The sequence below is a fragment of the Chenopodium quinoa genome, unplaced genomic scaffold (assembly GCF_001683475.1).
Source record: "Chenopodium quinoa cultivar QQ74 unplaced genomic scaffold, ASM168347v1, whole genome shotgun sequence".
NCBI classification, from domain to species: Eukaryota; Viridiplantae; Streptophyta; class Magnoliopsida; order Caryophyllales; family Amaranthaceae; genus Chenopodium; species Chenopodium quinoa.
The window spans coordinates 858,103-871,760 of NW_018743906.1; the positions used below are offsets into that span (position 1 = coordinate 858,103).

General features: G+C 32.9%; 1 protein-coding gene across 2 annotated transcripts; it reads right to left on the reverse strand.

Annotated features, from left to right (window-relative positions):
* Positions 1–4,666: 4,666 nt before the first annotated feature.
* LOC110686927 (basic leucine zipper 34-like) lies at positions 4,667–9,793 on the reverse strand. Of its 2 annotated transcripts, none has more exons than XM_021863540.1 (4): positions 8,646–9,793; positions 8,270–8,363; positions 7,933–8,059; positions 4,667–5,611 (listed from the first exon to the last, which is right to left on the reverse strand). In XM_021863540.1, the coding sequence occupies exons 1-4, from the start codon at positions 9,326–9,328 to the stop codon at positions 5,430–5,432; spliced, it is 1,086 nt and encodes a 361-aa protein (XP_021719232.1). In that variant the 5' UTR covers positions 9,329–9,793; the 3' UTR covers positions 4,667–5,429. The 2 variants fall into 2 exon arrangements, with proteins under 2 accessions (XP_021719232.1, XP_021719233.1); XM_021863541.1 differs by having other exon boundaries at positions 8,270–8,360; positions 8,646–9,770.
* Between the last annotated feature and the right edge of the window lie 3,865 nt (positions 9,794–13,658).

Here is a 13,658-nt window from a genome sequence, read left to right on the forward strand (position 1 = left end):
AGAAATTATGATTAATTTTGTATATATTAAATATTAGAAGTATGGTGATAATAAAACTCTATACAACATTTTAATCTTAAAAAACCTATTCAAAAATCGCTTATTTTATCATTTGTGTTACAAATATACCTATTTGTCGCCTACGTGACGTAACACTTGGCGAAAAATTGAAATACTAAGTGCCGCTATCTCGTGGCCTGAGAGACCAGCTTTATTAGTAATATTAGATTTACTAAAAGAATTTTAAATTTTTATTAATAGATTTTTTTATAAAAAATAAATAAATAAAATTTCATATGTGGGTAGTCACACCGTGTGATCAGCCAAATATTTTTTTTGAAAGAATGGCCGGGGTTCAGGGGTCGTTACTCAGTCAGTCATGGGTTACTTCTCGGTCAGAAGTTATTCACTCGGTTATGGGTTACTCGTCGATAAGGGGTTACATGGTTAAGGGTTACTCGTGTGTTAGTTGGCTACACGATGTGACCAGCCAAACACAAAAGTTGCTGAAATAAATAAATATAGAATTTTATTGGAGAGAAAGTGTTTTCACAAAATTATGCCAAGTGTCTTACTCGATGATTACTTTAATATACAGTATAGATTATATCTCCGGTATCAACACTACCAAACCTTTCATCTTCTATAAATGTCACCATACAATTAATCATTTAATCATTGCTCACCCATTTGGTTTTGAAGTTTGTTCTTAACATGATTCACAGAAGAAAAACCTCTTTCTCTTTCAATAATGCTTGTTATTGCAATTGGTAAATTTAGTGCAAGTTTCAATAGCAAAAGCACCAATGGATATACATCATGCTTCTCAACCTTTACTAGATTAGTAAAATGTTCACTAATTCCGCTCTAATCACAAAAATCCTTTTTAGAGTGCATATCAATAATGTAATACCCAAGTGGATTATAATTAAGCTGTCACAACATCACTTCTAAAAAATCTCTTGATATAATCGAGCAATTTAAATAATTTTTGCTTATCAAAATTCTGAAATGAATTAGTGTCATTCATCAAATAAGCAACACATAAAAGAATGTCAATTATTGCCTGATTGAGATTTGTGATATTAAGTACCTTACATTTTAACTTCCCCTATCCTCTAGGACAAAGAAATCATCCATATTGGGAACAAAAAAATTTCACGTATTTTACAAAATGAAGATACATCTTTCATTAAATATTCAATTCTCACCATTTACTTCTCACCATTTGTATACATATTCTAGTTTTGTGAAGTGAATCCATATCAATGTTAATATCATCATCTGTAGAGGTAACTTCTAACAATGTACAATAAACAATGTACAATTGAGAGATAATGTCTAACATCTTGTCAATAATTATTAGAAGTTTACCCATTTACTACAATCAAAATTGTTGAAAATAATTAATAAGAATTACTTATCTCGCTTAAATAGATATTGTATTCCTTAATTATAATAAGAACATGATTGATATAAATATCATTGAGAAATAGAGGATACAAATCGCAATAGCAAACTAGAAAATTGTGATGCATGTAGCCTAATTTTCAATGGGGTACAATAATGAATAATGTAATAATTATTATAAAGTTTCAAAATTATTTAAACGGACACTGTAAACCTCAAATAAAAGGATGTAATCATTTCTTCTATCAATGCAATTCTTAAAGAAAAAGGGTTTCACTAATCTGAAAATTTTAACATATGCCTCCTCTTTAATTAATTTTTTTTTTCTCATATTGCAATTTCTTAAGTATACAATACACTCAATGTTTATTTAAAAAAAACAGCCACTTTATATAAAACAAGTACACAACAATACACATACTTACCTTAGCTTCTAAATAGTACAGTGCATCTAGTCACTATATGTTCTAAAACATGCTTGAATCTTAAGATTTGGTGTGTTTCAAACTTTCAATAGATGTACATTGAGCCATTGAATGTGCATTTTTGTATAGTCTAGTTTGGGAATATTATATTATTTACAGTCTCAGAAGTTCTTTTAAATTATTTCCAATTTATAAGAAAAATCATAGTGATATGCATGGGATTTTGTTTAATTCATCTTTTTTAATATATTTAAATATTAAAAATTTTATTACGTTGTATTATATAACTAAAGATATTAATGGTCAAATATGTACATTGATGAACATACCTATCTTACAAAATTTAAATATCAAAAACAAACTGAGGGGATATGGTTTTTTTTTTTTTTTTTTTTTTTTTTTTTTTTTTGACATCAACATAATATACTTGAAATAAAAATTACAAACTATGGAGTAAGTTTGATAAACTACTCAAAGAAGCTTTACTAGCTCCAATGGTACAACTATTACAAATAAAACTATTACTAAACATCATCCTTGCAAGAAATAGTCGGCTTGAAAAACCAAGTGTTTGCCTTCCAACATGCTTCGGGAGATTCCCAATGTTACCATTGTTATCTTTACATCTCATATATCGTTGATCTTAGAGAATGGACGGAAGAACATAGAACACACAATTGTTGGTTGTTAACAATATCACGAGCTCAAGAGAACTCCAGTAGTCCTTAACATTAGGCAACAGGGGATGGGAACAATAGAAGACCTAGGCTTAAAAACACACTCAGAGTCACTTTGAAAAGTGATTCGGTACTCTTAACTGTGGGTACCTTTGCCTTCTTCTCTAAGAAAAAGATCATTAACATACTATAAACCCCCAAATAAACTTAAGGGAGCCCCATGTTGGAGAGCAGGGGTAAGATAAAGGTTTTTCAAAGCAATGAATTGAAAATACATTACTAAGCTGAAATAAAGGTTACCAAGGGATAACCTTTGAAAACTCTCTTGACCGTAGAGATCAAAAGAGCTAACAACATACAAACAACAAGCCAAGACCAATCTTATAAACCTAAACATACCACAATTGGCAATCCCCACAATTACCCATACCCGAGCACCAAGACACTATAAAAGGAGGCTAACACATCCCCCTAGATCCCCTAAAACCATGTTACAACACATGATATAACATAACCAACCCCAAATAGTACAACGACAAGAGCATCGAAGAACATCCAACTTATCAAACTTTCGACAGAAAACACAAGGAGACCACAAACCGTACTAATAAAACACGAAACTAACTCCACCAAACTAAAAAATAAACAAACTTAACACAAAGGAGCTTAACCAAATAAGAAACCTTAACCCTAACCCTAACCTTTACCTTTACCTTTACCAGTGAAGTGATCAACGACTGAGGTTGGGAAAGCTTTAAAAGAGGACCCCCAAGGTGATGGAAACCCACGAACCTCGCTCATTTGCGATGAAGAACACCGGCGAGCCGACTGACTGAAGTGTCGAGTTTGAACACGTCACCACCGAGAAAACCAGGATCCTTCTGGTTGCGAACTCTAGGACTTGGATCTGAAGGTAATCCTCGATTAGAAGAAAGGAAAATCGTCCCCAAAATTGAAACCATAACCCGGACTTTACTTCGTAACCGAAGTGTTTGAGATAGCTTTGGGAGACTAGGCCCTCAACCAGAATTTCACTCTTGAGACCTTTAAGGAAGCTCGCCGGTGACCTTAGATGAGCAGCGTTGCTCTAGCCGCCGGCGATAAGGGAAAACAGAGATAGGAGTTGTTTGTAGAGAGAAGAAGGAGGTTTGATTTTTAGAGAGACACTTTTGTTAGTTCTCTACTTGATTGGGGTCTTAAGGGAAAAAATATATGTGAATTGTTATTTGCCACAATAGAATTACTTGCTATGGTATTAAATGACCTCCATGTTCCTTTTTATTTTGAAAATTACATACTCATCCAACCACCACTAACTTTGACCCACTACACTAACCTTGACCCACTACACTAACCTTGACCCTTCAAGTTACGGCTCCACCTTGACCATCAACTCCGATCCACCACATGTATCGCCACTAACCCTAACCATCTACCATTATATTACGGGTAGCTTGACCACCAACATTGTAGTTTCACGATTGTTGACCACCAAAATTGTACTTTTCGACCACTAAAATGAGTCGACGCTTGTCCGCGTTCATATCGAAGGCACTTGGTGGGGATGAACCTTCAACGTCGTTGAGTCAAGTATATGTCGAACCTTTTTTTTTTTCATTTTCCAATGTACATTGTCGCATATTGACTGTACCATGGTATTGTCGCATGTTACCTCTGCAACTACACCATGGTACAGTTGCATTTTACATGCGACTATACCATGGTACATTGTGGTATAGTCGCATATTATATGTGTTCGTGTACCGTTTAAATTTTTAAATTTTTTTTAATAATAATTAAAAATAACAAAATACATTTAATTAGTAAATTTACGGATTTTTTTTTTATTTTTTTTCACATGAATTTAATTTAATTCTCATTGTTTTTTTTTTTTTTTTTTAGGAAAAAAAAATTAATTTTAATTTCTAATATATCATGTAATAGTTTATAAGTAAAAAAAATAATAAAATAAATAAATTGGAGGGGGCATGGGTGGTGAGAAAATTGGGTGGAACCAAATATTAAATTATTAAGGGTAGAAAGATCATTTAATACCGCAGCATAAGTAATTCCATGGTGACATTTAGTAACCCCACGACTATGGGAGAATGCCAAAAAAAAAATATGGGGGTATGTTGATGACAAATAAGAAAGTAAAGTAAAGCAATTCAATAAAGTATAATTAGAACTTCTTTTAAAAATTAAAAGTTCCTTTATACAATTGCATATCAATAACACGAAGTAATAAAATAAAATAAAATAAAAAAAACATAAAAATGAAACTAGAACATTATTACAATCAGAAAAATTAACCCACAAATCCACAATGAAAAGAAGTCACCACAATGAGACATTGAACACACCCCCAGTCAATCTGACAACTTCCTCACACTCTCACTTCCTTTCATACTTCCCACTTCCTTTTGCTCCCTCCCAAAAATTCACATCCAATAAAAAATCCCCTCTAAGAATAATTAAATTTATTTTATTAATTTTTTTTACTAAAAGAATAATAACAAGAAATACCCAAAAATTAAATTTTAAAAATCACATTTAAAAAAAAAAAAAAAAATCTTCACCCAATAATAATAAGTTAAAAGAGTAATCTAAAATAGTGTTTCGAACCCCATACTTGCTGGACACGTGTCAGTGTACCATCCCCCCACCTTCCAACTTGATCATGGTCCCCCCTCATTAAAAATCAATTTAATTAAAAAAAATTAAAACCCAAAAAATTAAAAATTAGAAAAAAAAAAAAAAAAAAGTTGAGGACTTTGGGAACATGTCATGTGAATACATACAGGTTAGCTAATCCCACCACTAGTCACACTACCATCAATTTTTTAGAATGGCCTGCATTGTGCTTAGCCTAAACCCAGTTCGACTTGACCTATGATCACCTCTACATTGTTGTCGACTAAGTCATAAGTTGCTCTTTATCAGCAAAACCCATGTTGCTAAAATCTGAGGTGGGTGGCGCTGAGGCTGCATTAGCGCTAGAATTGTTATTGTTGTTCATCTTGTTCTTCATGTTTTGTTGTTGATGCTGATATATTTGCCTTAACCTCTCAATTTCCTTCTTCAATGCTTCTTGATGAGCTGGACAAATGATAATAATATCAATATATAATTAATAATTGTGTTATGATTATAATTTGTATGCATTTATATTAGGAGAATTAATTAGGGGCTTGTTTGGATCTGAAAGTAGAATAAAGTTACTCAAAGTACATGTTACGTAGTTATCCCAAAAAAGATATCATGCATTCATTGCTATTTAATTTGCATCATTAATGTAATAATTGTATTAATTAATTTAACCGCTGGACAGACTGAAATTTCTCTGAGCATTATTGTTTAATTGATTTGTGTATGGAATAACACCATATTACATAGAAAAGATTATGTCAAAAAAAAAACATAAAAAAAAAAGATAAAAAAGAATTCCATTTCAACACACAATACATAATAACATAAAAATTAGCAAGCATGTTTTTATTTATTTTTTAAAATATTCATTTTACAAATGGAATTACACATCAATTGTTTGATTTTACTATTTACATTATTATTTTTAGTTAAAGAAATATGAGAAATTTGTATTTTGTTCAAATTAAAATGTTTGATTGCTAGCACATAATAGCTTAGTTTAAATTATAGAATAACCCAAGGAAACTAGAGATTCAATTCATAAGTAGATATTATGTCATAATTACTCTTAACATAATGTATAATTCATTAAGCTATATATAGATTGTATGACTTATAAGAATAATTACTTCTAAAATATACGGAGTAATACATATACTTTTCAATTTTATTAAACTTATACTGTGCAAGCTTTAAATAAAATGCATGATTTTGGTTTTACTTTGATACATTCTTTGAGAGCATGGAAAGGTATTTTGTTATTTATAATTTAGTTAATACGTATTAGTATTAATTAAAAATATAATAATAGCAATTAAGATGGCTAGTACACTAGATGTTCGATCTACAAATTAATGGAAAAACTAGTGGAGAATGACAGCTAATATAATTATGTTAGTAGATTAAAAATATATTGTAAGATTGTACCAACTAAATTCTTACTAACAATGTCTTGTTCTTACATTATTGGTTTAAGATTTGAAGTATATATTATTAGGGATGTCAATGGGGCGGGACGGGGCGGATGTTGGCCTTCCTATCCCCATCCCCACCTAATATTTTCATCCTCATCCCCATCCCCATCCCTGCGGCGGGTCCAATTTTCATCCCCATCCCCGCCCCACCGGGTACAACTCCAAAACCATCCCCGCCTCACCCCCCACTTGGATATCCATCCCCACCAAAGACCCGCCTAATCCCCACCCAAGATCCACCTAATACCCGTATCTCAAATACACAATCTTACATAATTAATACGAATTATAAAATAAAACATTCTATACACATTTTTGTGTTATAATATAAGTGTCGTACAAAGTATTATAATTAATATTGTATTTCATGTAATTATTTTATAAATAGAATAAAAGTATGTAATTTTGCTTTAAAAGATATATAGATGTGGGTATGAGGTGGGGATGAGGCGGGTACGAAGTGGGGCGAGTGGGGCGAGGCGGGGATGGGGCGGGTACAACTTAAAATTCACCCCCGCCCCATCACCCATGGCGGGTATGGTTTTAATCCCCATCCCCGCCCCACCACCCGCCAAACCGAGACCCATCCCCGCCCCATTGGGACGGAAATGGGACGGGTCTCCTACTTGACCCGCCCCACTGACATCCCTATATATTATATATGCTTGGTCTTAGGTCAAGATTCGAACCCGACTTCATAATATACATAATACGGATTATATAATTTTGGTGTAAAGCTTTATACTTGTATATAAATAATTACATAGATCATTATAATTTTATGGGAAATAACTAAGTAAAATTATAACTTATTATAGGCAAAATTTGGCCTTCTTATATAACACAATTATAGGCCATGCTATCTTCAATAAGGTGATTCCTAGTGTGTTGATAGCATGTTCTCAATATTCATTAAAAACCTTTTCTAGGCAATGTTAAGAAACATGAATAATTAATGTTTCAATTTATGGTGATTTCGACCTACAATAATTCACATGCATGTGCAATTAAAAGAAAGAACAAGTTGATTTAAAAATCGTGTTTTTTACACTTTTGTAACACAAGATAAGTTACCCTATTATATGGTGTTACTGTAACGAGAAAAAAAATCTTTTACGAGTTAAGTAACCGAATCACCCTATAATTCAAAATTCACGAAAACTCACAATTCAACATTTTCAGCTGTACGTCTTAACAACTTGATCAAACAAGTAGAGAATTGTTTACAAAATAATTAAGAGAGATCCTAATCTGAGATTAGCAATAATAATACTTAATTAAGAAGATAAAACTTACCATCTTTGAAAATCTTATCTTGAGCCAAAGCAGCAATTCTTTGCTTAAGAGCACTATTGTCCACGTTAAGAATCAATCTTTGGTGGTCCAAAAACGCTACCCTCGGAGACAAGGCTGATACCTCCGTCTTTATAAATATTTACATAAAAATAAAATAAAAATGTAAGTCATAATTCAATTAAATTTCAAACCATAAAAACGCGTAATATATAATTAATTAATTTTATTATAATGTATAATGTAATAACAATAATAATAGTAATTGTTTAATTAATTTTCAGAATTGTAATGAATTTTGTTCATGCACGTAATATTTAATCCGTACAAAAATAAATACCTGTAACGTAGTTACACTCCTTTCTAGCTCCGATATGTATTGTAACTTCCTCACCCTTGACCTTTGAGCCGATTGCCGGTTCGCCAAAATTCTACTTAAATAAATTCAAACAAACAAAAAAATCAATCTTAGTGATCTCAAATTTTAGATCCAATTATCACATTATTCACTTGAATTATGGTGTGTAACAATATTTTCATGAATAATTATAATTATATAATAAAGAACAATTAAGGCCGTGTTCTGTGCAGTTGATTTATATTAAAACAGTGATGTAGACGAGATTTGATCTCAAATATAAATTTATTCACACCCTAGTACTTCATTAAGTGAATCAACTTATTTTTACCGAATTAAAATAAAGGAAATGAGTTACCTCTTGACGCGTTTGGGATCGAGGATATTATCGCCACCGGAATTCTGAGTGCCGTCATCGGAAGGGTGAACGGAGAGTTGGTTGTTGTTATTGTTATTGTTATTATCGGAATTATTGTTATTGCACGCGCTTTCGACCTCGCCAGGCTCGCTCTTAGGGAAGCATTGTAGTAATTGTTGCTGCTGATTTTCACCATCATTATTGTTTACATTATCAGTGGACATAGCTTTGTCTTCGTTGTTAGAATTCTGATCAGAAGGGGAGGAAGGTGGGCCCACCATTCCGGCGGGGATATCGTCGGAGAACATAGACATTAATTGATCGTCATCAAGCCTATCGAAACCACCGCCACCGCTACCTCCGCCGCCGCCGCCGCCGCCGGAATTGCGACACTCGTCGACGAGGTGAGGCCCCTCAAGGAAGGCAATGGAGTCGCTAACCGAACGTCGGTGGGTGACTCGCCTCACGGATGTGAAGTCGAGAAATTCGTCTACCCACGACGTAGGGTTGTTACTAGCATTGCCCCCGGCCGAAGAGGCAGGGGGCGATGATTGTTGTTGTTGTTGCTGCTGCCCACCAAGAGTAACATTGTTGGTTAAAGGGGGCATTCTTTGGTGAGGAGGGAAGGCAGGAGGCCAATTTTGATGTGGTAAGCTAGGAATCTTAGGAGGTAACTGTGCCATTGTGTTTTGTGTACAATTTTAGTTTTTGGTGTATAAAAAAATGTGATGTTGTTGGGTATCAAAGTAAGAATAGAATGTAACTACTAAAACTGAAAAAATATGATGAAATGGACCAACAAAATGCTGGCTGCTAAGAAACCCCTTGCCCTTAAAAACACTAAATAAAAAACTTTATTGTATAATTTTAAATATAAATGTGAAGAGGTGAGAGGAGGATAAGATTAATATTAAAGTGGATCTCTAAAAGACATCATCATAAGCTCTACCCTAAGCTGTCTGTCTTAAGTCTTTTTATTTTCTCTCTCTTCTTCTCTTACTAGTGTGCTAAACTGTAACATGCAAGGAATTTTTATGTTTTTTATTATTAGATATTAAATAAATGACACCACTATGTCTTTGTGTCGGGAAATTGATTAAAATCCCTTTTTTTTTTTACCCATTTTTATCAATCATTTTTGACTTGGAAAAATAATAATTCCTCTGATTTAGAGAACTGTTATTTACATGATAATTGATAAGTAAGGAAAATCAGGCGTTTTAATTTTATCTAATTATTCATGATTATTTAAATTGTAGCATGCATGAAATTTGTTGTACAAAATATTAACTAGAAAATATCTTTATATAATCTTTATTAATTGAATTTATGAAAATTTAATTTTTAATTATACTTATTAAAATAGATAAATAAGCCTTACATTATTATTATTATTATTATTATTATTATTATTATTATTATATGGACAAAAATAACTATTTTTGCATGTCCATATATAAGAATAATTTGTCAAAAGACCTTTTAAACTGGAGTAGTACTAGAAATTTTGAGAGTGTTTTTGTGTGATCCATCAAAAAAACAAAAAAAAAAAAAAAAAAAAACGTACACACACAAAATGTTATAACCAACTATACTATTGTATAAAAAAATTTCTTACTATATTTTATGTATTATAAATCCAAAATTTGTATATCCACAGAAAAATGACAGTAATATCTAAACTAAATTTGTGCATGATATTCTACTATATGTGGAACATGCAATCTTGTTCCATCAGTTTCAATTTAAGTCATTATTATATACTCATCCACTTGAAATAGATTAATTGAATGGAGTTATATCACTTTGATTTGTTCATAAATTGTAAATTAATTTGTTTTCATTCAACTTATTTGAACCAAATAAACCTACTTATATAGACCACCATAATTTGGTTTGACTCATATTTAACTTATTATATTTTACATGTACATAATATGAGTATATACTTGTATATACCCAATTCAATATATAGTAAATTAACTAAGTTTTGGTGTAATTACGGGATTATTTTTAAGGCCCAATTTCGAATACTTAGCGATGAGAATAACTTACTCTTTCTCACTTTTAAGTATGAACAAAGATTGTAAACATGTTACGGAGTACTTGATAACAACATATTAAGAGTTGAGATATAATTAGGGTCATTTGATTAAGACGATAAAATCATAATACAATAAAATCAAGACTACTCAAGAGGATGTAGGTCAAGAGGCATCTAATGAACATTAGCTTAATTTATTTTTTTTAATTAAAATATAAAAAAATAGTTAAAAATAATAATTTTTTTTTTTAAAAAAAAAGGAAGGGGGAGCTAAGAAGGGTGATGGGTCACATGGGGGGAGAGGATAAAGAGACAGCTAGCAACAGGCTGGGAAGAGGTTGGGGGACTCATCACTCAACGGTTTTACTGGAAAGTCATCCAAATACTCGTAGTTTTTAATTAATTTAATTAAAATTAAATAAAACTGTGTGATTTTTAAGTGAGAAAAAAGAAAGAAAGAATCATATAATAGCCCACGAACCACGTGCCCTTGGATGTGACCTCTTCCTAGCACCAACCTTGTTACGAGCAAGTAGCTAGCTAGCTGCGTGCTTCTTTATGATATGATATCAATCACAAAAATTTTATTCCTATGAGTATGTGTGACTCTCCATGCACTTCTTTCAATTCTTTCTTTGTTTACCCTTGGATTCAGTGTTCATCATCATTATTAGTTTTCTTAATCATTGGTTCCTATACTAATATCTATAAGGGAGTAACCATTGGACGATGCGTCTAGTCTTCTTGACTTTCTCATACTCTAATTTTTTTTTCTTTCCTTAAATTTCAAATCAATATAAAATGGTCTGGACAATCCAAATGAGGAGGAGGAGAGTTTAGTCTACAAAGTAGGCTTAGGGCATGTTCATATTTACTGAACTGATTGGAGCTGAACTGAACTAAGCTGGAATGAATATTTTATGAGAGAGGGAAATTAGGAGCTGAACTGAATTGAAATCAACTAAACTGAACTGATTGGAGTTGAATTGAACTGAAATTAAGAATGTAGTGCACAGGCCCTTAGTAGCTTCCATACTAAAATCAATTGGCCACAGTAGGAGTTACTCCTCTACATTAGTGAAAACCATCTCTCGTCTTTCTCCAATGTAGGCTAACAAGTGGATTACAATGAGTTTCAACACTCCCCTTCACTTGTGAGTGTCCTTAGAACCACCAGAAGGTACAATATAAATCCTCTTTGGGAATGAACATCCAATGAATCCCCATAACCAGCCCTTGACAAATACCCAGTTATGAAAGACCCAACAAACCTGAGCTCTGATACCATGTTAAATTTCAAAATAATATGAAATGGGTATGGGCAATCCGAATAAGAAGGAGAAGAACTTGTTCAACTGCTTCTCAATGTTCAACTCCTTCTCTAGAGTCTCTCTGTCGCCATGTTATCTCTGAACTTAGCTCTAAATTGGAAATGAAGGACTTGGGTAACTTGAGCTATTTTTTGGGTATTGCTGTCTCTTGGGCTAAGAATGGCTTATTTTTATCTCAAAAGAAATATGCTCATGAAATTCCGGGAAAAGCAGGCGTGGCTAATTGCAAACCATCCACTACTCCGGTTGATTCCAAAGGGAAGTTAAGCTCTATATGATGATCTTACTTCCTATCGTCGTTTTTGTGGTGTTTTGCAATATTTGACGTTTACTCATCCGGATTTTTTTTATGCGGTACAACTAGTTTTGCCTGTTTATGAACTCCCTTCGTGTCGAACACATGAATGCGTTGAAATGTATTCTTCGATACATCGAAGGTACGACTGATTTTGGTTTGCATTTATATAAGTCATCCGTTTCTTCTTTTCTTTCTTATACGGATGCTGATTGGGCCGGGTGTTTGGACACTCGGAGGTCTACATCAGGACACTGTGTATTTCTTGGTGATAACTTGATTTCTTGGTCCTCCAAACGTTAACCTACTTTATCTAAGTCAAGTGTTGAGGCAGAATACCGAGGGGTTGCCATTGTTGTTTCTGAATCTTGTAGGGTTCGAAATCTGTTGCTTGAGCTTCGAAGTCCTATTTCAAAAGAAACACTCTTGTGTTATTGCGACAATGTTAATGTGATTTATCTTTATAGTAATCCAGTCCAACATCAGCGCACTAAATATATTAAGATGGATATTCACTTTGTCCTTGAGGAAAGTTCAAAGAGGCGAAGTTCGTGTCCTTCATGTGCCTTCCCTATACCAGATTGCAGATATCTTCACTAAAGGTCTGCCTAAGGTTTTATTTGATGATTTTTGGGACAGTCTCAGCGTTTTTCCACCTACCATTTCGACTGCGGAGGTGTGTTGGATTATGTAAATAATCTATCTATGTATTTATTGTTATGTAATTATCCTTGGTAATTATCTTTTGTATAGTTTCCTAGATTAGTTTAACCTAGAATATCCTTGTGTATATATTGGTTAATTGTTAATGAGAAAGGCACGACAAAAATTCTCATATTCTCTCACTTTTTTTTGTTGCTTAGAGAGCCACTAGGGCGAGGTGAAAATCGATCCCAAGATCTCTGAAACTTGAGAGAAAAGCTCTAACCATTTAAGTAATCCTTCACTCTCACTCTCACTCCCTCCGCTTTTTCAAGTGTTACTCTCTTTGTTTTTGAATAATTATCACGGTCAAATATTTACACATGTCATTGCACTACTTTGACCATAGATATATATGATTAACTATATATTAATTTACCTTATATGATTAAGAGCATTGAATATTATGCAACAAGGTCTTCCAATAATGCCATGCTAGCTAATCTTAACTAAGGCATTGCTCTTTTGAACTTCCGGGGAGAGCAGGACATATTATAGCAGATCAGAGTAGGTGTCAACATCAGATCAGAATAGGTGTCAACATATTAGATTAAATTAGCCGAGCAGAATAGATTTCAGCAACGCAAAGCAACTCTAAAGAACAAGGCCTAAGTGTAAAATTGGGTGTGTTCAATTCACCT